The 19946-nt window shown below is 48.9% G+C and overlaps 1 protein-coding gene across 5 annotated transcripts in view; it reads right to left on the reverse strand.

Annotated features, from left to right (window-relative positions):
* The window catches only part of Phactr3 (phosphatase and actin regulator 3), a 219832-nt gene that overhangs the window by 37933 nt on the left and 161953 nt on the right, over positions 1-19946 (reverse strand). For all 5 annotated transcript variants that reach the window (XM_021152545.3, XM_021152538.2, XM_029474384.2 and 2 more), the window contains exons 6-7: positions 16758-16932; positions 15838-16085 (exon numbers count right to left, since the gene is read on the reverse strand). In XM_021152545.3, the coding sequence (XP_021008204.2) occupies positions 15838-16085; positions 16758-16932 (423 nt within the window). The remainder of the gene's footprint in view (positions 1-15837; positions 16086-16757; positions 16933-19946) is intronic.

Raw genomic sequence — 19946 nt, forward strand, 5'->3', positions numbered from 1 at the left:
CCCTATCAGGCTCAGCATGCTCCCCAAATCTCAGTCTCATTAGCCTCCACAATTCACCCCAGAGGAGGGAAGATGGATGATGGGCAATCTCTGCCTCCATCATCCTGACATCATGAAGGCATAGATATCTTCAACTGTCATCTGTTCTGTCCTCCCAAGCCACAAAACCAGCCCTGTGTTCTCCCAGCTCTGACATATCTGCCCTTCCACACACACGCTTGTATGCTCAGGACTCAGTCAGACCTTTCCTTGTCTGTCTGTTCTACTCCTGTGTGTGTGTGTGTGTGTGTGTGTGTGTGTGTGTGTATTCTCCCTGTGCTTCTGGATGCTACAACTGCCAAGGGCTCATTATCTCTATAGCAGACCCAACTTCCTAACATGCAAGCCTAAGAAATCAGCTCCTATCCCTGCCCCTGCACCTGTACCTGAGTATAGAAAAGGTATGTCTGCCTTTGTTGGCACAGAAGCGAGCTGCTGGCAGCCTGCCAGACCACAGAGAAATGAGTGACAGGTCAGAGGGAAACCCAGGGCTGCCCCAGCACCCACACTCCTCAGCCTGACACCCATGAGTCAGAGTGTATCGTTTTGTCATATACCTGCCTCATTCCTGGTATCTAAAGGCAACAGCATGGACAAAAAGAGATGGGACAAGAGCAGCTGCAGTGGCCTCGAGTGCAGCAGGTGGGCTCTGCTGTGCAACCTCCCTGCAGAGCATCCTGTGTGCGCTCTTGCTTAAAGAGCCTGAAGAAGCAAATTGACTCAGTGGAGAGAAATGGATCCAGTGAGTTCGGCAGTGGGGTGGGGGTGGGGGGTCCTTGCTCGCTTGCTCTGCTACATTTGAACCCTGACAATGTGTACAAGGTCACACTGCACAGAATATGGCAGACAAACCCTACAGGGACGTTGCCTCCACATCTAAAACAAAAGTGAGAACACAACAGGAGTTCAAGTCTGGCCTGAGCTGCATCATGCATCAAGACCAGCCTGGGCTACATATGGTGCTGCCAAGAAAGAAGAGGAAGGAGAAGTGAGACTGTGAGCATATCTACTTCTGCCTGGTCCACATGGACTGGATTCTCTTTCTCACCCCAAGCAAAGCAGGAGTCAAACTATGAATGATTTCCAGGTGCTGGAAATGAGCAGAAATGGAGAGAAAGCTAGAGAGAGGGGCATTGAGTGAGGGACACCTTAGGAGTCCAGCCGATGCCTTAGGATGGATGCTGGATTGCAGGGACCTAAAGGAGCCTCAGAAACTTAGTTGAAGTCGAAATGATGAAGCAGAGAAGCCCAAGGGGCCCACAGCTGGAATTTGTGGGACAAACAGCTGGAAATGCTGTGTGAGAACCAAGAACGTCAAGGTATGCACAGTCCCTTATGCCTTGAGCTGGCATCTGCCTATGAAAGAGGGCCAGAGAGACCCTGCCTGGGGCCTAAGGACACTGAGATGCCCAACACTGTGCCCATGACCATTGGTCAGGCTGGAACATGCTGTGATTGTCCAGACACTGGGACAGGTTCATAAATGGTCCTGGTCTTTGGAACAAGCCGTGATCAGCTGGATGGAGCTTAGTCCCACTTCTGTCTAAGAAATTGTAGAAACCAGACTGGGATGCGTGAGCCCGTTTCCAAGGAACGGAGCCGCTTCCCAGAATAAACCTCAACAGATATTTATAGGACTGGAAGAGCATTCGACAGCCGAGAAATAGATTCACGATGTGTGTCAGCCAACCGAAACTCCCCACACCTACAGAGGTGCGGGAAGGACTCGGCCAAGCTCCAGCAGCATGAAGGAGCTCGTGTAGAGCCTGCTGTCACTGGGGCTGACAGAGAGAACACCTCAGTAGCCCCCACAGACAGATAGGCACACTGGGGCACAATGAAGGGACCCAGAGCCACCCAGAAGCAACGCAGTTTGATGATACTCACTAGGAGACAACTCAGGCAATGCACTCAAACACATGCTAAAAATACCGCTCAGGAGCAAGGCAACCACGTTTGCAGAAATTAGAAAGCAGCAAGAATCAATGGCTATGAGAGATGGCCAAAGCAATCCTTTAGGCAGTGGGGAAAGGGCCGCCTTCAGACTGAAACCTGAAATTTGAACAAGGAATGATGAGGCACGGGGATGGTGCCTGCAATGTGCACACATATTTGTATGTAGTTCTCTTTAAGGAAATCTATTTTTAAAAAGACGTTATTTTTAATTATGTGTTTTTGTATGTGGGTCTATGTATGTGTGAGTACAGGCCTCTTTGAAGGTCACAGAGAAAGACCTTGGATCCCCTGGAGCTAGAGTTAACAGGCAGTTGTGAGCTTCCCAACCATTGCTGGGAACTGAACTTGGTTCCCCTGAAAGAGCAATGTATGCTTTTAGCTGCTGAGCCCTCCCTCCAGACCAGGAAAACTGAGATGATCAATAATAGCAATGGGGAGACACAGAGACACAACTACTATAAGGTGATTGCCCCAGATGGAAGGCAGCATAATCAGGCTTTTGGGCATGGCTCAATGGGCAGACTGCCTGCTCAGCAAATGTGAAGCCCGCACTTCCACCCGCAGCACTATGTAAGAGTCAGGCATGGTGGCCATCACCTGCTATCCCAGCCCTAGACAGTCGGGAGCAAGGAAGCAGGAGAATCAGGAGTTCAAGGTCATCCTTAGCTACATAGTTAGTTTCGGATCAACCTGGACTACATGAATCCCTATCTCAAAAACAAACAAGGCTGGAGAGATGGCTCAGTATTAAAAACACTGGCTGTTTCTGCAGAGGACCTAGTTCTGATTCACAGCAGCCACATGGTGGCTTACAACCCTCTTAACTTGGTTCTAGGAGATCTGTTCGTTTTTGTTTTTTGTTTTTTCGAGACAGGGTTTCTCTGTATAGCCCTGGCTGTCCTAGAACTCACTTTGTAGACCAGGCTGGCCTCGAACTCAGAAATCCGCCTGCCTCTGCCTCCCAAGTGCTGGGATTAAAGGCGTGCGCCACCACGCCCGGCTGGTTCTAGGAGATCTGATGCCCTTATCTGACTCACTGGGGCTTTTCCATACACGTGACACACATAAATACACCCAGATATGTGCATATATATGCAAAATATTTTTAAAACCCCACATACCCACAAGTAAATTTAAATGTGAAAAACCAGTCATATTCACCTAAATATTCTGAACACTGTAAATAAAAAGGAGTATAGCTGAGAAGCAGGACCAAAGCCCACGCTGCCACAGAATACCTACTAAGAAAGGAGAGGAAAGGGTGCCCCCATCCTCAAGCCAGGCAAAGAAAGTTGAAGAAGGCCCAGTTACAGACACAAAGAACCTCAGAGCAAACATGTTTGTCAGAGACAGAAGGGATCACTCATTTCACTGTCACAGAGAAATCACTCCACACGGAAGTCATGAGGAGTCTAAATATGGTCAACCTGCTTCAGAGCTTCTGAACATGTAAATTAAAGCCCAAGAAAAAAATGTGTAGGGCACAACTGTGGCCACAGATCTCAGAAGTGTTTCCTATATCACTCACAGAAGTTAGACAGAAACTCGAGCAATAGGGCAGACTTGAACACATCCACCAGTGCCACTAGACTGATACAGATTTCAGGACACCTTCAGAGATCATGTCCTCCTCCAAGTACATGAGCCCTCTGTACCAGTACAGAGCCTGTTCTGGGCCATGAAACAAATCGATGGATTTCAAAGACCTTAATTCATATAGCATATGTTCTCAAACTAGGGTGAAACAAAATTGGAAATCAATAACAAAAAAGATCTCTTCAAAAATAACCAGGCTAAATTAAAATATGTATTTAACTTCTGGGAAACCCGAAGTTCCAAGAAGAACTCACAACAGAAACACAGAGGATTTTGAAGCAAATGGAATATCTCAAAATGATGCTGCAGGGATACTTGGAGCTTTGAACGCCCTTATTTAAAAAAGAGAGAGGAAATAGCTCAAACAATTGGCCGTTGAGCCTATCTCAATAGCCTAGAAAAGGAACGAAGCAAACATGGGGATGGACATAAAGCAATGCTAAAGTTCAGAGTGGAAACCTGCTAAGATGAAAAGTCCATCAATAAGAAGGTTGGCTCAGTGATCTAGAGAAGGAGAAACAGAGAGAAAGCTGCCAGCAGCAGGAACGTAGGAGGTGGTACACACCACCTTAGTCTGCAGATCTTAAAGAGACAGAAGAAGCCATCTCCAGTGACTTCATGCTAATAGACTGGCCATGAACTAGTGATAGTTTTTATGTCAGCTTCTCAGGGTCATCTTGGGAGAAGTATTAATTGAGAAAATGCCCCCCCCCTTTAGGACTGGCTTGTAGCCAAGTCTACAGAGCATTAATGGATGATTGACGTGGGAGGGCCGGCCAAGCTCATTGTGAGTAGCGCCACTACTGGGCAGGTGGTATAAGAAGGCAGGCTGAGCAAGCCAGTAAGCAGTGTTCAACCCCAGCTTCTGCTTCAGTTCCTGCCTCCTAGCTCCTGCCTTGGCTTTCCTGGACGATAGACTCTCGTCTGCAAGATACAAGGAGTCCTTTCCTCCCCAAGTTGCTTTTGGTCCCAGTGTTTTCTCACAGCAATGGAAAAGCAGCTAAAAACATAATTTCTGAAGCAATATAAACTACCAAATCTCACTTGACCAACCATAACCAGTTCAGGCTGTATATATTTAATATAAGTAACTTTTAGTTGGTTCTGTGAGGCATGATCTCCTGGTGTCCTCAACCTCCCTGGCTCCTATAATTCTTTTCCCCCCTCCCCCATCTTTTTCAACATTTCCCTAAGCTCCAAGGAGGAAGGACCTGATAGCGATCTTTAATTTGGGCTTTCTCTTCACCCAGTGTTCTGTTCCCATCAACTGCTGCAGTAACGCCTCTCTAGTGGCAATTAGGTTAGGCACTGGCCTGTGAGTATAGCAGAATACCACTAGGAATAATTTTATTGATGTTTTTCCTATCCTAGGTCTCAAGCCTCTATTTTCTGAGCATCCAGGCAGTGCCAGGGCATGGGCTCCCTCTCCTGGTATGGGCCTCAAATTAGGCCAGACATTGGTTTTTATGCGAGCAAGGCTCGTAGGGGCTCACAGAGATTGAAGCAGCAATCACAGAGCCAGCATGAGACTGTTCTAGGTCCTCTGTATATATGCAATGGTTGTTATCTTTGTTTTTGTGAGACTCTTAAGGGGTGAGCAGGGTGTGTGTGTGTGTGTGTGTGTTTGTGTGACTCTTTTGCCTGCTCTTGGGACTCTTTTCCTCCTACTGGGTTGCTTCACCCAGACTTGATATGAGGGCTTGTGCCTAGTCTTATTTTACCTTGTTGTGCTGTGTTATAGGAGGGTGCAGGAAGTGGTGGGAAGCCATGCTGTCTCAACTAAGGTAATCATGCACAGATACTGTCCATGTCTTATGTGGACAAACATGGGGATGGACATAAAGCAATGCTAAAGTTCAGAGTGGAAACCTGCTAAGATGAAAAGTCCATCAATTAGAAGGTTGGCTCAGTGATCTAGAGAAGGAGAAACAGAGAGAAAGCTGCATCTCACTGATCTTATACATCTCACTGAAGCTATAAGAAAAGTGATTGAAGGCATCCTCGAATGTAGCTCTGACTGGCAAAGCGTGATTTGGAATGATTTTGTGCACCTCTGTTCAAAGGTTCAGCCATTGCCTTGGATCATCTGTGGTTCCTCTCCCCGGTGCTCCAGAGCACACACACACAGTCTGTACCCAGGCGGGCATCCCATCCCCCATACCGTCTCCCTTGCCTACTCTGCTACAGAAACTTACTCTCACTTCCTAGAGTATGTCCAGGCCTGTCTAGTCTTTGTACCAACTGTCCCTCATGCTCATAATTCTCCCTGCATGGCTGGCTCCTTCTCGAAACACCTCAGCTCCTGCGTCACCCCCTGGGGGCTACCATGCTATGTGGAGTGAGTCATTACGCTCAGGATCGTGGTACTCACCACAACACATGCCCTGCTTGGTAATTTGCTTGCTGTCCTGTGTGTTGTCAGTAGCATTCCTAAGCTATGGGCTCCAAGAGAGAAAGGAACCCTATCTGCCTTCATCACTTGATCCTCAGGGCCCAAAACTGGGCTGGGGATATAGAAGATGCTCAGATGAATTGGCCGAGAGAGGGTGTGTCTAGACCTGCCCATCCTTCCTAGATCTGCTCCCAGCTGCATCTAACACCAATGCTCACAGCTGCCATCATAACCAAACAGGCACCTTAGCTAACATGGCTGGTAGCATCTCTCTAGAAAGAGGAGAGAGATATTGATCAGCTAAGGCTGGCACGGAGGAAAGGCTCTCCCTGCTAGGCCTGTGTTGTCGGGGATATGGAAAGGAAAATAGGGGACTGGTCTCACATGATCTCATCTGCAGGAGGAAAAGCCTTGTATATGCGCCTGAATGTGGAGAGTAAAGGTATCCCACTCCTCTATGGTCGGCAAGAACTGGACTCTGGAAAATCCCCTGGGGAGGCAGCTGTACTTGAGAGCTGGGATTGGAGGTGGTTCCTTTCAAACTGAAGCGGGGTGCACTTATCACCTGTTCTCCCATAAAAGTAGACATGCCATCCAATGCCCCCCCCCCGCCAGTCTCTCTGTCACCAGGCAGCTCTCTTTAAGACCAGGACTCCCTAGAGAGCGAGATAGGGAGTGATTTGTCTCTGCACGGAGCTCCAGCCAGGCCACCCCTAACCGGCGAGAGGGCTTGCTCCAGCCACTGGAATTAAAGCTGAAAGGAGGCCAGGACTCTGTTTCTCCCCAGCTAACAAGTTAAAGGAGACTGATGCCAATGGACAACTGCTCTGGGCAGCAGCCATCTGAGGAGCAGAGTTGGCCACCTTCTGCCTCAGAGAAGCATGAGTTCTGCTTCACACACAATATGCCTGTGCACTTGGTTGCTGCAAATGTTTTAAACTGACAGTAGACATGAAAAAACTCACCTCCTTCCCAACCTGCACCTCAGATCTAGAAGAAACTATGGTCCAGGCTGGCATGGGTACCACCTTGTGGAAGTGCTGTGCCTGGATGATAACTCTGATAATGATGCCCAAATAAGTGGGAATTTAGAAATTATATGTGTTTATGTATATACCTGAGCATGCTTGTGTACCACATGCATGCCGTGCCCTGGGAGGTCAGAAGCGATGGCAGAGCCCCTGAAATGGAGATTCTGAGCTGCCTGTCTTGAAACAATAACACCAAAAATGCTGTTTGAGTTGTTGATTGGAATTTAATTTAAAATAAACAAGAATGTTTAATGAATTTTGGCTTGGGATTAAGACAGAATTTCCAACAATTTCTGATATGTCCCTAAGTACATCTGTTATTTTTTGAACTCAATATTTAAGCAAAACAGCACTCTTGGCATTGATGATTGTAAAATCAAAACATAACTCAGCTCTGATAGACACTGAAGAGTGCCTGGGACCTGCAGAGTCAAACATGCAGCCGAGAATTTGTGGTTCCTGCAAACAGCATCCATCTCACCAGTGTGCAACTGTGCTTCACTCTTAATAAACAGTAAGATGTGACATGTGCATTAAAGAACTGCTTTAATTAAATTTATTTGTAACTTTTAATCAGTGAGCATGCTGTTTGTATACCTATTTTGTAGTTCTGTATACCCAGGGTTATATAAAAACTTCTCAGGTGAAAAGGAGTTGTGGCTCGGGGGTAGGAGGCCTGGGCCTAGCAGCATCTCCTTGCCATGCCTGTCAGCTGCACAAGAGGAGTCTCTGTGAGCCTCTTAGCAGCAACGAGAGCTCCACAAGCCCCCATCAGGTGTGTGGAGATGTGTGTAAACGATGTTAACAGCATAAAGACTTCATCATACAAGTGTGCTCTCATCAGTGAGAACATGTCATGGGGTTGGAGAGATGGCTCAGGGGTTGAGAGCACTGGCTGCTTTCTCAGAGGAGTCAGTTCAATTCCTAGCACCCATGTGGTAGCTCATGACCACCTGTCAAATCAGTTCCATGGAATCTGGGGCCTGCTTCACCACCCCCCCACCCCACCCCACCCCACCCCCGGCACTGCACTTATTTGGTGCCCCTACTTATAGACAAATACTCATATACATAACAAGTAGATAAGTTGTGAAAAGAAGTAGCCTGAGGGAGGAGAATTTATTTTGGCTTACAGTTTGTTAGGGGGACAGTCACCACAGCAGGGAAGACATGACAAAGGGTCTGTGAATGCAGCATGAACCTTAGGTGGCTGCTGACACAGTGCCTTGGGGAACAGAAGAGGTGGTTGCCTGCTGAGCAGGGTCCTCTGTTCCCTCTTTCCCTTCCCTGTGTATTTATTCTTCATAGCCAGCCCGTGTTCAGGATGGGTCCTTCCTTGTCAGCTAAACCTCCCTGGAAACAACATCTGGGTGTGTCTATGAGGATGTCCTTTCAGTGATTCTAAATCCACTCAAGTTGACGACAAAGATTAACCACCACATAAACCTATTAGCCGCAAAGAAAACTCAATAACTACCTATTAACTGTCAGAAAGCCCCACATAGACATCTGTTCAAGGCACACACCGCTCAATAAAGATGTGTCAGCTTCATAGAGACCACAATGGATTGAGGCTATTGCAAAGCCATAAGCCCTGACAACCTCCTAAACACCTGTTACCAACTGCTGCTTTCACGACAGCAGGTTTCAAATTCTCTTATAAAGCCGTTACAATAGAATGGTATCAATGCGAGAAGATAGAGCCCGGGTATAGACCTCTGTGAGGTCAGCTGACTCCCTGTAAAGGTGCCAAGACCACACAATGGAAGAAAGGACATTATCTGTGACAAATGGTAGCCATGGAAAACAGATGTCCGACCTGAGGTATCACATCACACACCATCTCCCGGCCCATACCTCTTCCTCTAGTGAAGAGCAACATGGACGAGTGGAAGATGTTAACATAAGACCTGAAACTGCAGAATTACAACAAGAAAACACTAGGGAAATGCTCCACAGCATTGTGGGTAAAGGTTTCCTGTATAAAACCAAAGATCCAAGTTTAAAAGAGACAAACAAACAAACAAACAAACAAACAATAACCAGCACGAGAGCATCAGATCATTACACTTCTACATATCAACAGCAACGGGCAGAGTAATGAGACCACACCCCTGAGGAGACCATGTGTGCAAGCCCTCCGTGAGACACGAGGTCAATACCCAACCTGCAGAAGAAATTCACACCAGTAGCAAGAAGACAAAGACGCCACTTTTAAAATGCAGGAAAGGACAGACTGAAAGTGGATACATGAAGGCTGAGGATGTGGCTCAGTAGGAAACACTCGGTCACACCAAGCCTGAGCAATTGAGTTGAGATCCCCAGCACACACAGAAAAAGCAAGGTGTGGCCTCATGCTCCTGCAGCCCTAGCACCAGAGAGCACAGACAGGATCGAAGAGGCTGCAGCTCAGCTAGTCTGGCTGATGGCTGAGCTCTAGGCCAGTGAAAGGATTTCATCTCAAAAGAGGCGAAGAACAAGTGAGGGAGATACCACCATCCAGCCTGCAGAGGCGCACACGCATGCATTCACAAAAGACAGACAGACCTCCACAATGGACAGACAGTCAACCGTCACCACCACACACGAGGGATGTGAGTTACTTCAAAGGGGATGCCAACCCTCACCTGCCAAAAGTGACTGCTAGGACAAAGGCAGATGGGAGTGAGGGTTGGTCAGGAGAAAGATGCTTTGCTTATGTGGGAGTCAGAGCAGCGCAGGCAGCCTGAGGCTTCTCAGCTATGCAAGCTCAGCTATCACACACTCAGCCATGTCATGATTGAGGGTGAATGCAAAGGAACTAAAATCAGTGTAGCAGGGGTTGGATAGCTTGGCAGTTAAGATCACTTGGTGCTCTTCCAGATGACCAAGTCCCTGGCACCCATGACCTACAGTTCACAACAGCCTGTAACTCCAGCTCGAGGGGACCCGACACCCTCCTTTGGCCTCATACATGGCATATATACACAGACACTTAAAGAAAAATAAAAAAAATATTTAAAACTCAGTGTGCCAGAGAGTTATCTGCTTGCCTGTGTTTATGGCGGCTTAGTTTACTACACATAAGGCAGAAGATCAACCTGGGAATGAATGGGTAAAGAAAGCATGGGATAAACGCAGAGTAGAATACCATTTTGCTCTAGCAAAGCAAATTTTCTTAACCGGGTACCATATTGGTGAACCTTGGAGGGCACTATGTCACACAAACCCCGCCAGCACAAAGAGGCAGGCACCAGGTGCTTTCGTTGATGTGTTTTAAGCTGTCACACAGATGGAAGTTTGGGGTGAGTTGTGGTTATCCGAGGCTGGAGTATGGTGACATGAGAGTGGGACAAGAGATGCCAATGGCAGAGTAAACCTTCAGGTGATCTTGGATAAGGCACTTTAGTGATGTGTGCTGTGCATGCAGCTACAGTAAAACTCCACAGGGTTTCAAAATGGTGAAAGGAGATTTTTAAATGTCAGCACTTCCTGTTATGACAGCTGATGAGCTTGTTTGCTGGTCTGGCTTGATCATTCCGAAATGATCAAATATGCACTTGTGTAAGAACATCACAGGGTGCCAATGCAGGGTCTATGCAGTTGTCATTTGTCACTAAAAACAAAGTTAGGAGGTTAGGCCTCGAGAAGCGACTCAATGGGTAAGGTGTAAGGTCAAACATGAAGCTCTGGGTTCACACCTTCAGGGACGGTGTGAAAAGCAGGACTTGCTCACATCTATGCCTGTGCAGTAAGGGGGCAGAGACAGAATATCACTGGGCCTTGCTGGCTGGCTGTCAGCCTAGCTCCAGGTTCAGGGAGACCTGTCTCAGAAAGTAATAAGACTGGAATACCAGACATGCCCATGCAGATCCCACACATACAAAACCAAACAAATACATAAAGACTTTGATTCTAAACTGTGGCTGGAGTTTAGGACTGACTGCTAAATTAGTCGGTTTCCCCAAAGAAGCAGAGGTGACAGGATATTTATTCACACTGCCCACAGACACACATACACATGTGCACACATGTGTATATGCAGATTCACGGATCTATCATCGAACACTCTGCTCATCCAGCTGTGTGTGTGTGAGTGTGTGTGCGTGAGTGTGTGTGTATGTGTGTGAGTGTGAGTGTGTATGTGTGTGAGTGTGTGTGAGTATGTATGTGTGTGAGTGTGTATGTGTGTGTGAGTGTGTATGTGTGTGTGAGTGTGTGTATGTGTGTGTGTATGTGTGTGAGTGAGTATATATGTGTGAGTGTGTGTGTGAGTGTGAGTGTGTATGTATATGTGAGTGTGAGTGTGTGTGTGAGTGAGTGTGCGAGTGTGAGTGTGTATGTGTGTGAGTGTGTGTGTGTGAGTATATGTGTGTAAGTGTGTGTGTGTGAGTATATGTGTGTGAGTGTGTGTGTGAGTGTGAGTGTGTATGTGTGTGTGAGTGTGTGTGTGTGTGTGTGTGTGTGTGTGTGTGTGTGTGTGTGTGTGTTGGGGCAGGGAACAAGTTCAAAACTCAAAATCAGCCCACAGGGCTGGGAGCTCAGCAGGCTAAGGTCACAGGCCTGACAGAACTACTTCTCTGGGGAAAGCAGACATTAGCTCTGAAGGTCTTCAAGCACTTTATAGCCTTCACACAACACCCACATCCTTGAGGACATCACCCCACCCCCGCCTGCCACCAGTCACCCAAGGGCCTATGCTACCCACACCTACAGCACATCTTCACAGTACCCCATGAGCATCTGATGATAAATCTGGAAGGACCCTTTAGCCAGGGGACACGGCCAGGCCCTGGGGCAGCCAACTTAGTTCTTCTAGGGAGGGGATACCTAGGTGCACTAAATGTGGTCAGGCAGTGTAAGGACACAGGGGTTGCAGTACAGCCTTTGCTGCTCTCTGGAAATCCTACCCCACGCTCAGGGCCACCCGCAGGCAGGGATTACAGTCACTAGCACCAAGCAGGCCACCTCTGAGAAGCCTACAAGCCTACTTTGAACTGCCAAGACAAAGACTAGATACAATGAGCCAGCTCTTCCCTCTGCTTCAAAAAGAAGGGACGAAATAGAACCTGCCACATCAGGATGTCATCCACAGAAGCAGTAGATCACAAGGTCACCCAAGAACTCTGAGTAAGGAAATAGGTGAGAAACACCAAGTGACAGCTCCAAAGCAAAAAACATTAAGGTGGTACTGTCCGTGACTGTCGCTGGACACCGAGTCGCACTCTGACATCTGCTGCTTGGTGTCCAGCGAGGACAAACACAGCCTTGCCTTACCTCATCTTCACCCAAAATACCCATTAGGCAGTGTGTGTGTGTGTGTGTGTGTGTGTGTGTGTGTGAGAGAGAGAGAGAGAGAGAGAGAGAAAGAGAGAGAGAGAGAGAGAGAGAGAGAGAGAGAGAGAGAGAGAGAGAGAGAGAGAGAGAGAGAGAAACAGTGCCCCCTGCTGGCCACAAAGCATGGCTTTCATAGCCCAGAGTCCCTGCTTGCCAAGAGAGGTGAATTTGATCTCTAGCATTCACACCTCAGTGATGAGTTCTTTACACTGTCTTCCCTGAACACAAAACTGGACTCAAATGACACACACTTTCTCCATGTCCACAGAGGACTAGGCAGCCAGGGGAAGGTCGCTTCGGGAGAGTCATTTCCCTTTTACATCCAGGCCACATGCGGAACCCACGTGCAGCATGCTCTGTGTAGTGTTGCCTGTGCTGCCTGCTGTCTATACCTAATTTTCCTAGGAGTCCCTCTCCAGTCATGGCTCTCTTTGCTCCGATGACCTCTGCAGCGGGCTTTTAGGTTACAGAAATACAGCTGGCAGTCCCTAATCACATCAAGTTAAAAAACATTACATGTCTTCTCTGTATTATTTAATTTTCTTGTTGCTGTCGGAAAACAACATAAGGCTTTCTCTCCACTCCAGGCCTGAGAGGACAATACGCTACCATGAGGAGAGATGTGGTGGGAACAAGCACGCAGCCGTGGGTCACATGCATCTACAGTCAGCAATCAGAGGGTGGTGAGGGCTCGCACACAGCATGCTTCTCCCTCTATGCTCTCCATCCTCTGGGTTGAAGGATGATCCTGACCATCTTGCATGGGTCTTCTCCCACCTCTGAAGAGTTAAGCCTCACTGGAAATGTCCATCCCAGGCTACCCAGGGGTGTCTCCTCAGTGATCCCAAATCAAGTTATGCTGACCACAATGATCGACACTCAGCATTTTTTTTCTGTGTCCTGTCTTTATACTATGCTGTACATCTGGGTATGTAGATGAGTTTGGTTTAAAAGGCAACAAAAGTGGATTCACAAGGCTCTTGTGGGTTCCTAGGGACTGCTCATACCTCAGTGCTCACACATCCTGCCACCCCCTCAGAGGTCTACTATCCAGGTGGGATGTCACTGACTGAATGACTTCTATTGACCATCACCCAGCACAATCCAATACCCCATTACAGGCAGCTCCCTGTGAACACAGCCATCAAGCACAGCCCAGCTTGATGGACAGCAGATGCTGGAAATACTGGACCATGTTTGAAGGCAAGTGAGGCTCCTAGGCTAAGGGATACTGCTGGCATCTGGTGGGTGTGGCGAATGGCTGATTCTCAGCACCCTACAGGGCTCGAGTGACCCACTGAGAATACGTTTATGGCCTCAAATGTTCATTACGGGCAGACACAGAAGCCTTTTTGTTCAACAGCTGTTCTTTGGGCATGTGAGAGAACCATAGGGTAAACCCCAGAAGCAAAGCTCCTGGAGCAGAGAATATGAGCTTTGAAATTAGCTCTTTAGGCAAGCCATGCTCAGTTCAACCAGAGAGGTGGAGCAAGCCTGACCAAGGTTACAACGCCAGGAAAGGATGTGTCGATACACGGTGGCTGAACCCTGAAGAAAGCCTCTCGGTGCTCTGAGCCCAGGGAGGAAATCCATGTGGGAACTCAGAATTGCACACCGGAAATCTGTGTCCTCTGCTGAGAAGTTCAAGCCACAACAAACACCTCCATCTCTAAATTCCTATTGTGAAGGCTGAGCCTTCGTAGCCTCCCTGGGACAGTAGCTAAGCTGCCTTTAGGAGGTGGTAACTCATGAACTTCACGGTGAGATTAATGACTTTTTAGGACACATGGGCAACTGCCTCTCTTTCTACCATCTGAGGCTGCCACAAGACACACAACCCGGGACTCCGGACATCAGATCTTGGATTTCCAGGCAAGTCCATAACATTCTGTTAGTTGCCAAGCTATGGCAGCCTGGGTGAAGTTAGAGGTCTGCATCGTTAAAGCTGGGATGGGGCTGGGCCACCTCCTCTCTGGGCTGGCCCTGCAGCTTGTGGGCATGAATAACTGGGGTGGATGGGGTCTGCATGAAGGGACAAACAATAGAGGGATCTAGGAAAGTTCCAGAAAAGTTTGCTCTGTCACTCATCTTCCTGAAGAGCCTTCAGGTCCATGTCCCTACCCTTATCTATGCCTCCCTAGGCCAGGCACAGGGACCTGACAGTTATGCCTCCCATGTGGGCTCTAGCCATGGTTAAAGACAGAAGAAAAGATAAACACACACAAGTCCTTCCAGAGCAGTGGGTTCTCAACTCGTGGGCCCTGCACCTCACATATTTATTTACCTTATGATCCATACCAGTAGCAAAACCATAGCAGTGAGGTAGCAATGAAATGACTTTATGGCTGTGGGTCACTGCAACCTGAGGAACTGTGCTAAAGGGCTGCGGCATTAAGAAGGTTGAGAACCACTGATCTAAACACATAGGAAATGGCTTCATGTGGAGCTTGCCGTTCATTACTGGAAGATTCTCAGAAGGTCCTGCTGCCTCTGCCCTTTCAAATCAAGTGTTCGGAGGGTCGACCTCGGCCAGGTCTGAGGTTCCCAGGCAACAAAATGCACAGGTACCTGTCCCTGTGGGGGCTCTGCCTCTGTGGCTACAGGTCAGGATCTCACCTCAGCATGAGCTAACCATGCCCTGTAGAAGACACCCACTTTCTTCAGGTGAGGACTTCCTGTGACGTGCTCAGTGGTATATGTATACATGTTCTGAAGCTCACTCAGTCAAGCCCTGTGTTTCGAGGGGCAACAAGGCTGCCGCTCACTGTCTAGCCACAGCCAAGGTGCTGCAGGAGGGGAAGAGCGAAGCCAGCAGCCATGTCTAAAGAGAAGGGCTTCAGACCAAGGAACTTGGGAACATTCCACCTTCTCTTAACATGGATGGCAGCAATCTGCAGGAATAGGGTTTGGGATTCCTGCTTCCTCAACATCAGCAGGAGGGGGCAGGGTCTGGAGTCCTGTCCTCTCTGTCCCTGAGCATAGTCCTTAGGGCAGGAGTCACTCAGACCTGGAGAACACAGATATGGACTCCGAGACCCTGAGAGAACCCTGTCTTACACAAGTCCATACTTCTGTCCGTTCACATCACTTCTGATGTGGCTATTGATGGCTATTGGAGATCCATCAATTACTTGGCTTTCATCTCCCCTCCCTATTTCATCTAGTTTAAAGTCAGAGCGTAAAACCGTGGCCATGTGCTCACTACCACCATGCCTTTGGCCAGGTCTTGCTTAGGAGTGTCATGTCACGATCACTCACAGGTCCACTTGGTGTATTGCCAAAATCCAGTGGAACAAACACCCAGCCTTCCAGACACAAGTTCACCCAGTGCCTTTGGAGTCTTTGCTGGGCCTGGCACCCTCAGGGAAGGGCTCACTTTCTAGGGGAAAGCACCACCATCTCTCAAGAGGTGCAGGCTCTCTTCCTAGCCAGTGGCTCCAGCTTCCATGTGGTCCTGGGTGACCTCACACAGGCTGATACCCCTCCCCCAGGCACTGTGCTCCTCACCCGAGATGATGGAGTCATTGAGCGCCTCCTCGTCCTGATACAGGAGCACGTCATCCTTGAGCTCGGAGCTCAGCATCAGATTCTCCTTGTTCTCCTCGGAGTCTTTGGTAGCCGTCCACTTGTTCTCTGAGGCCCCATCAAAGCTCCACGCCTCGTCCCTCTCCTTGCCCCGCTCCATGCTGGACGTCCTAGACAGACGCACATCCATCCGCTTCTTTGGAGACCCTCTGCATTCCCGCCCTTGAAAACTAAATGGGAAAGATGGGCCCCGTTACATGTGCCCACTTTTCTGGAAAGCCACAGGAATCGATGTGGGACCTGGTGAACTCTCCAGGGGTGGCCCTGAGTGATTTCTCAGCTTGGTGCTCGGCACCTTGTGTTGAGAGCTTTGAAGGGAACCTGGGACTCTGAGCCTATAGTACTTGGCTCTGTGCTGTGCCCTGCCAAAGGCAGAGAACATATGCTAAGTCCGGCCAACATGTATACTTCAATCATTCAGACTAAGGGCTCCAGAGATCTTAGGAAGACATTGTGTTCCTCCAGTAGGCCACCACGCTGGCACGTGTTCAAGTGCCACTTCTCCTCAGCAAGCACCCTTTCCTTCATGACAGCTGTAAGCTGCCAAAATCAAGGAAGCTGTGAGTCCGAGGAACCTTGTGTTCTCATTATTAGATCAGTGGGGATTTCAGAATCATAAACTAACAATAGCTCCCTCCCAACAACTATTCCCTCCTGGGAAGCCCCCAAGCCCCCTATGAGAGATCATGCAGGGAGTCTGCTGGTTGGGTGCCGGTGTGCACAGCCCCTGTCCTAAGAAAATTAAGATGGTTCCAGTGGATGAAGAAACCCAGGCCAGGCTCTGGGTGGACTGCACAGATTGCAAGGGTCCCCTCGGGGAGCACAAGTGTGCAGGATCTCACCTGTCCTGACGGTGCTTTGTAGCCAGTGCCCTATGCAGCTCCTCCATCACGCGGCTGGGGGGCAGTGGCCGGTGGACAGTGGTGACATGAGGGGACCCTGTGGGGGTGGCAAGCTGTCCTCTGAGAGCCGGCTCATTGTTCTTCATGCTGGGGCCTTGGAAGAGCGCAGCTTGTCCTGGGGTGGAGCAATAATGTACACAACCATCACCCTCCACACAGGGGCCAAGGCGTTGAGGACGATGTAAGGGTGTACTCCTCACGGAGGCACCAAGTCAGATTCCATCCCCAGGGAAGAGAGTAGGTTATGACTCTGCCCAAGCCCCTTCACCAACAGTACCACACCACTAAAGAAGATCTCTGTGATGTCAAATCCAATGTCAGCCTGTGAGGTCTGGGACAGACAGCACCCTTCCCTCATCCTTTGATGAGTTGTCTTCCTAGACCTGTTTATTGCCCCATGGGGATCATAAATATTTACAGAGCTCTGCACCACCCTCCTCCTGCCTTGGCCCTCCCAACAACATCTGTGGCCATTCACGCTCTCCCTGCACCTCCTCCCTCTGGGCTCCTTCTGGAATGTGAGTCCTGTCACATCTTTCTCCCCTTCCTTTTGACATGATTCAGACTCATGCTACAGTCCCAAAGCCCCTTGGGCTACCTGGCTCAGCACCCTGGCAGCATCTCTTTCTGATCCCCGCCCCACTCTCCTCAGGCTACCTATGGAAATCCTTCTAGTTCCTGAAGCATCATGCTGCCCCAACTCTCATCCCTTGAAAGTTCTCCTCTACAGTAACATTCCTTCCTCAGTGAGCCCTTCCCTAAGTGTCATCCCAATCTACAGCCCCAATAACCAGTTCAGGGGGACCATTCCCATCCCCTCTGATCCCTCTTAGCTGTGAGGGAGGGATGGGAATTCTCTTCAAGAGTATTTAGCTGTCACCCAAAAGAAGACCAGTACCCATGCGGGCAGATGGGTCAGGGCTTCATGTCTTGCTAGGGACAGCCCCTGCTTGGTGTGCCAACCATGCCCTGAGCACCCACAAATGATACTGTGTTCCCAGACCTTGTCTAGTCAGCATTGTCTCCGGTCCTCACCAGAACAGTTATAGAAACAGGAAGGGGGTGCATCATAGCTCATCTACTTATTTGGTAACCAGGCCATGATGTCACCGAAAGTGTCTATACCACATGAGGATCACCCCAGCACCACAATACAGAAACAAAGACTAACCCACAGTGAGCATGACAAACTAGCAGTCCTCAGCATTTCTGAGGAGCACGCTAACCCACTGGAAGGCTAACATGCCTGGCACACCTCTTACTGCTCCCCCATGTGATAGTATGTGCTTATAATATCAGCACTAGGGAGATGGAGATGGGGTGTGAGGTGAGGGGAGGATCCTTGTGGCTTGAGGCCAACTAGGCATCCTAGCCTAAACAGAAATTTCAAGGAAAATAAGAGACCAGCTCTCTCCTCCTCCACCCCCCCCCCAATGGTTTCCATATCTATGCAGTCATATGAACACACATACAACACAAATGTATGGGACCAGAAATCTACCCTACAAATCCAGAAGCAGGCCCTTGCCAAACTTCAAGTAGGCTGGCAGTAGCCCAACCCAGAACTTACAACCTCTACGACTATGAGAGATAAACCTGTTGCTGACAGGTTACTCTGCCATTGTAACTCAGGTAGATGCAGACCGTGGGTCCTGGTGTCAGGCTAGGACGGACTTCATCCACCTCCCCAGTACCAAGGAGTCAAGCACAAGACAGGAACGCTGTCTGAGTCTGTCACCTAGTGTTCACGAGTGGAAACAACATGTCCCAGGAAGCAAAGGAAAAGACTGGACCCCAAAGGCCACTCAGGTTCCAGACAGAAGTCCTGAGCTCATGGCCACCTTTCTATTTAGACCAGTCAGTGGCAAGTCAGGACCCTGATGCCTCTGAGTCCCTTCCATGAAGACAAGGGTGAAATGACAGGTGTGGACAGATCCTGGGGACCCAGAGGGAGTGGATAAGGCAGTTAGTGAGGCAAATGTTCACGGTCTGCAGTAGAAGTCTCTCAAGTGGAAAGGAAACAAAGTCTACAGACTATCAGACCTGTGGGGCTTTCTGTGGGGGAAAGGAAGGCATGTGGTGTTCCATCAAGTGATTCTGAAATGCTTCAGATGTCAAAATTGGGAAAGGGGAGTTATCGCAAACATAGAAACCAAACACTAAAGGGTATTGGTTTGCCTCAAATTTTTTACTCTGCGGTCATCCCAGTCAGCAACTCATTTCTAGCCATGTAGAGAGCAGAGTTCTGATTCCTCATTCACCACCTTAGTCAACTACCTACACCCACTGCATGCCAGGTACAATGACTGCACCTACATCTGATTGCGAATGCAGAGACCAAGTGCCTTTGGAGACAGGGCCTAGTGCAACAACCTGGTGGCTTCAAACAACAGGACAGCTCACTCTACCCCAGCGGCCAGACATCTACAATCAGGGTGAGGGCAGAGTGAACTCTCCTGAAGAGTAAGGAGGAACAGCCGTCCTCCTGAGCCCTCTCATCTTCCTTGTGCCAGCAGCTGACACACCAGCCTGTCAAGCACCTACAATGCACCTGTGCAAACCAGGGCGAGGCAAGTATATGTAGTGATTTTAATGAGAACAGCCCTCCCTGGGTTCAAATATTTGCAGGCACAATCCCTACTTAGCAGAACTGTGTGGGAAGGACTAGGAGATGTGGCCATTGAGGTTTAAAAAGCTCACACCAGGTTCAGCATAAGGATATAAGTAAGCTCTCAAGCTGCCTGCTTGCCTGCCATCACGCCTTCTGCCATGATAACTAAGGACTGGCCCTCAGTTAAAAGCTTTATTTTATAAGCATCGCTGTGGTCATGATGTCTCTTCACAGCTATTAAGTGACATCAGTATAAGACAATGATACGGTTGCTAGCCCCACGAGAGAAATGAGAGAGCCTGTGGCAGCTGCTGCTCTCCCTGCTGCTGTTGGTTGTGGTGGTGGTTTGTTAAGCGGTTGTGAGCCAAGAGACAAGAAAAGAAGTTGAAGATATCCTGATGACCAAGATTGGTCTTGTCCCCAAGAAACCTAACACCCCTAATCAGCAGGAAGTAGTCTAAAGAGGTCTAGGGGTCTACACCTCTTTCCCCTCTAACCTATTTTCTCTCCTACCTGGT

This window comes from Mus caroli, unplaced genomic scaffold, assembly GCF_978045245.1.
Source record: "Mus caroli unplaced genomic scaffold, Mus_caroli_1 scaffold_2, whole genome shotgun sequence".
Lineage (NCBI taxonomy): Eukaryota > Metazoa > Chordata > Mammalia > Rodentia > Muridae > Mus > Mus caroli.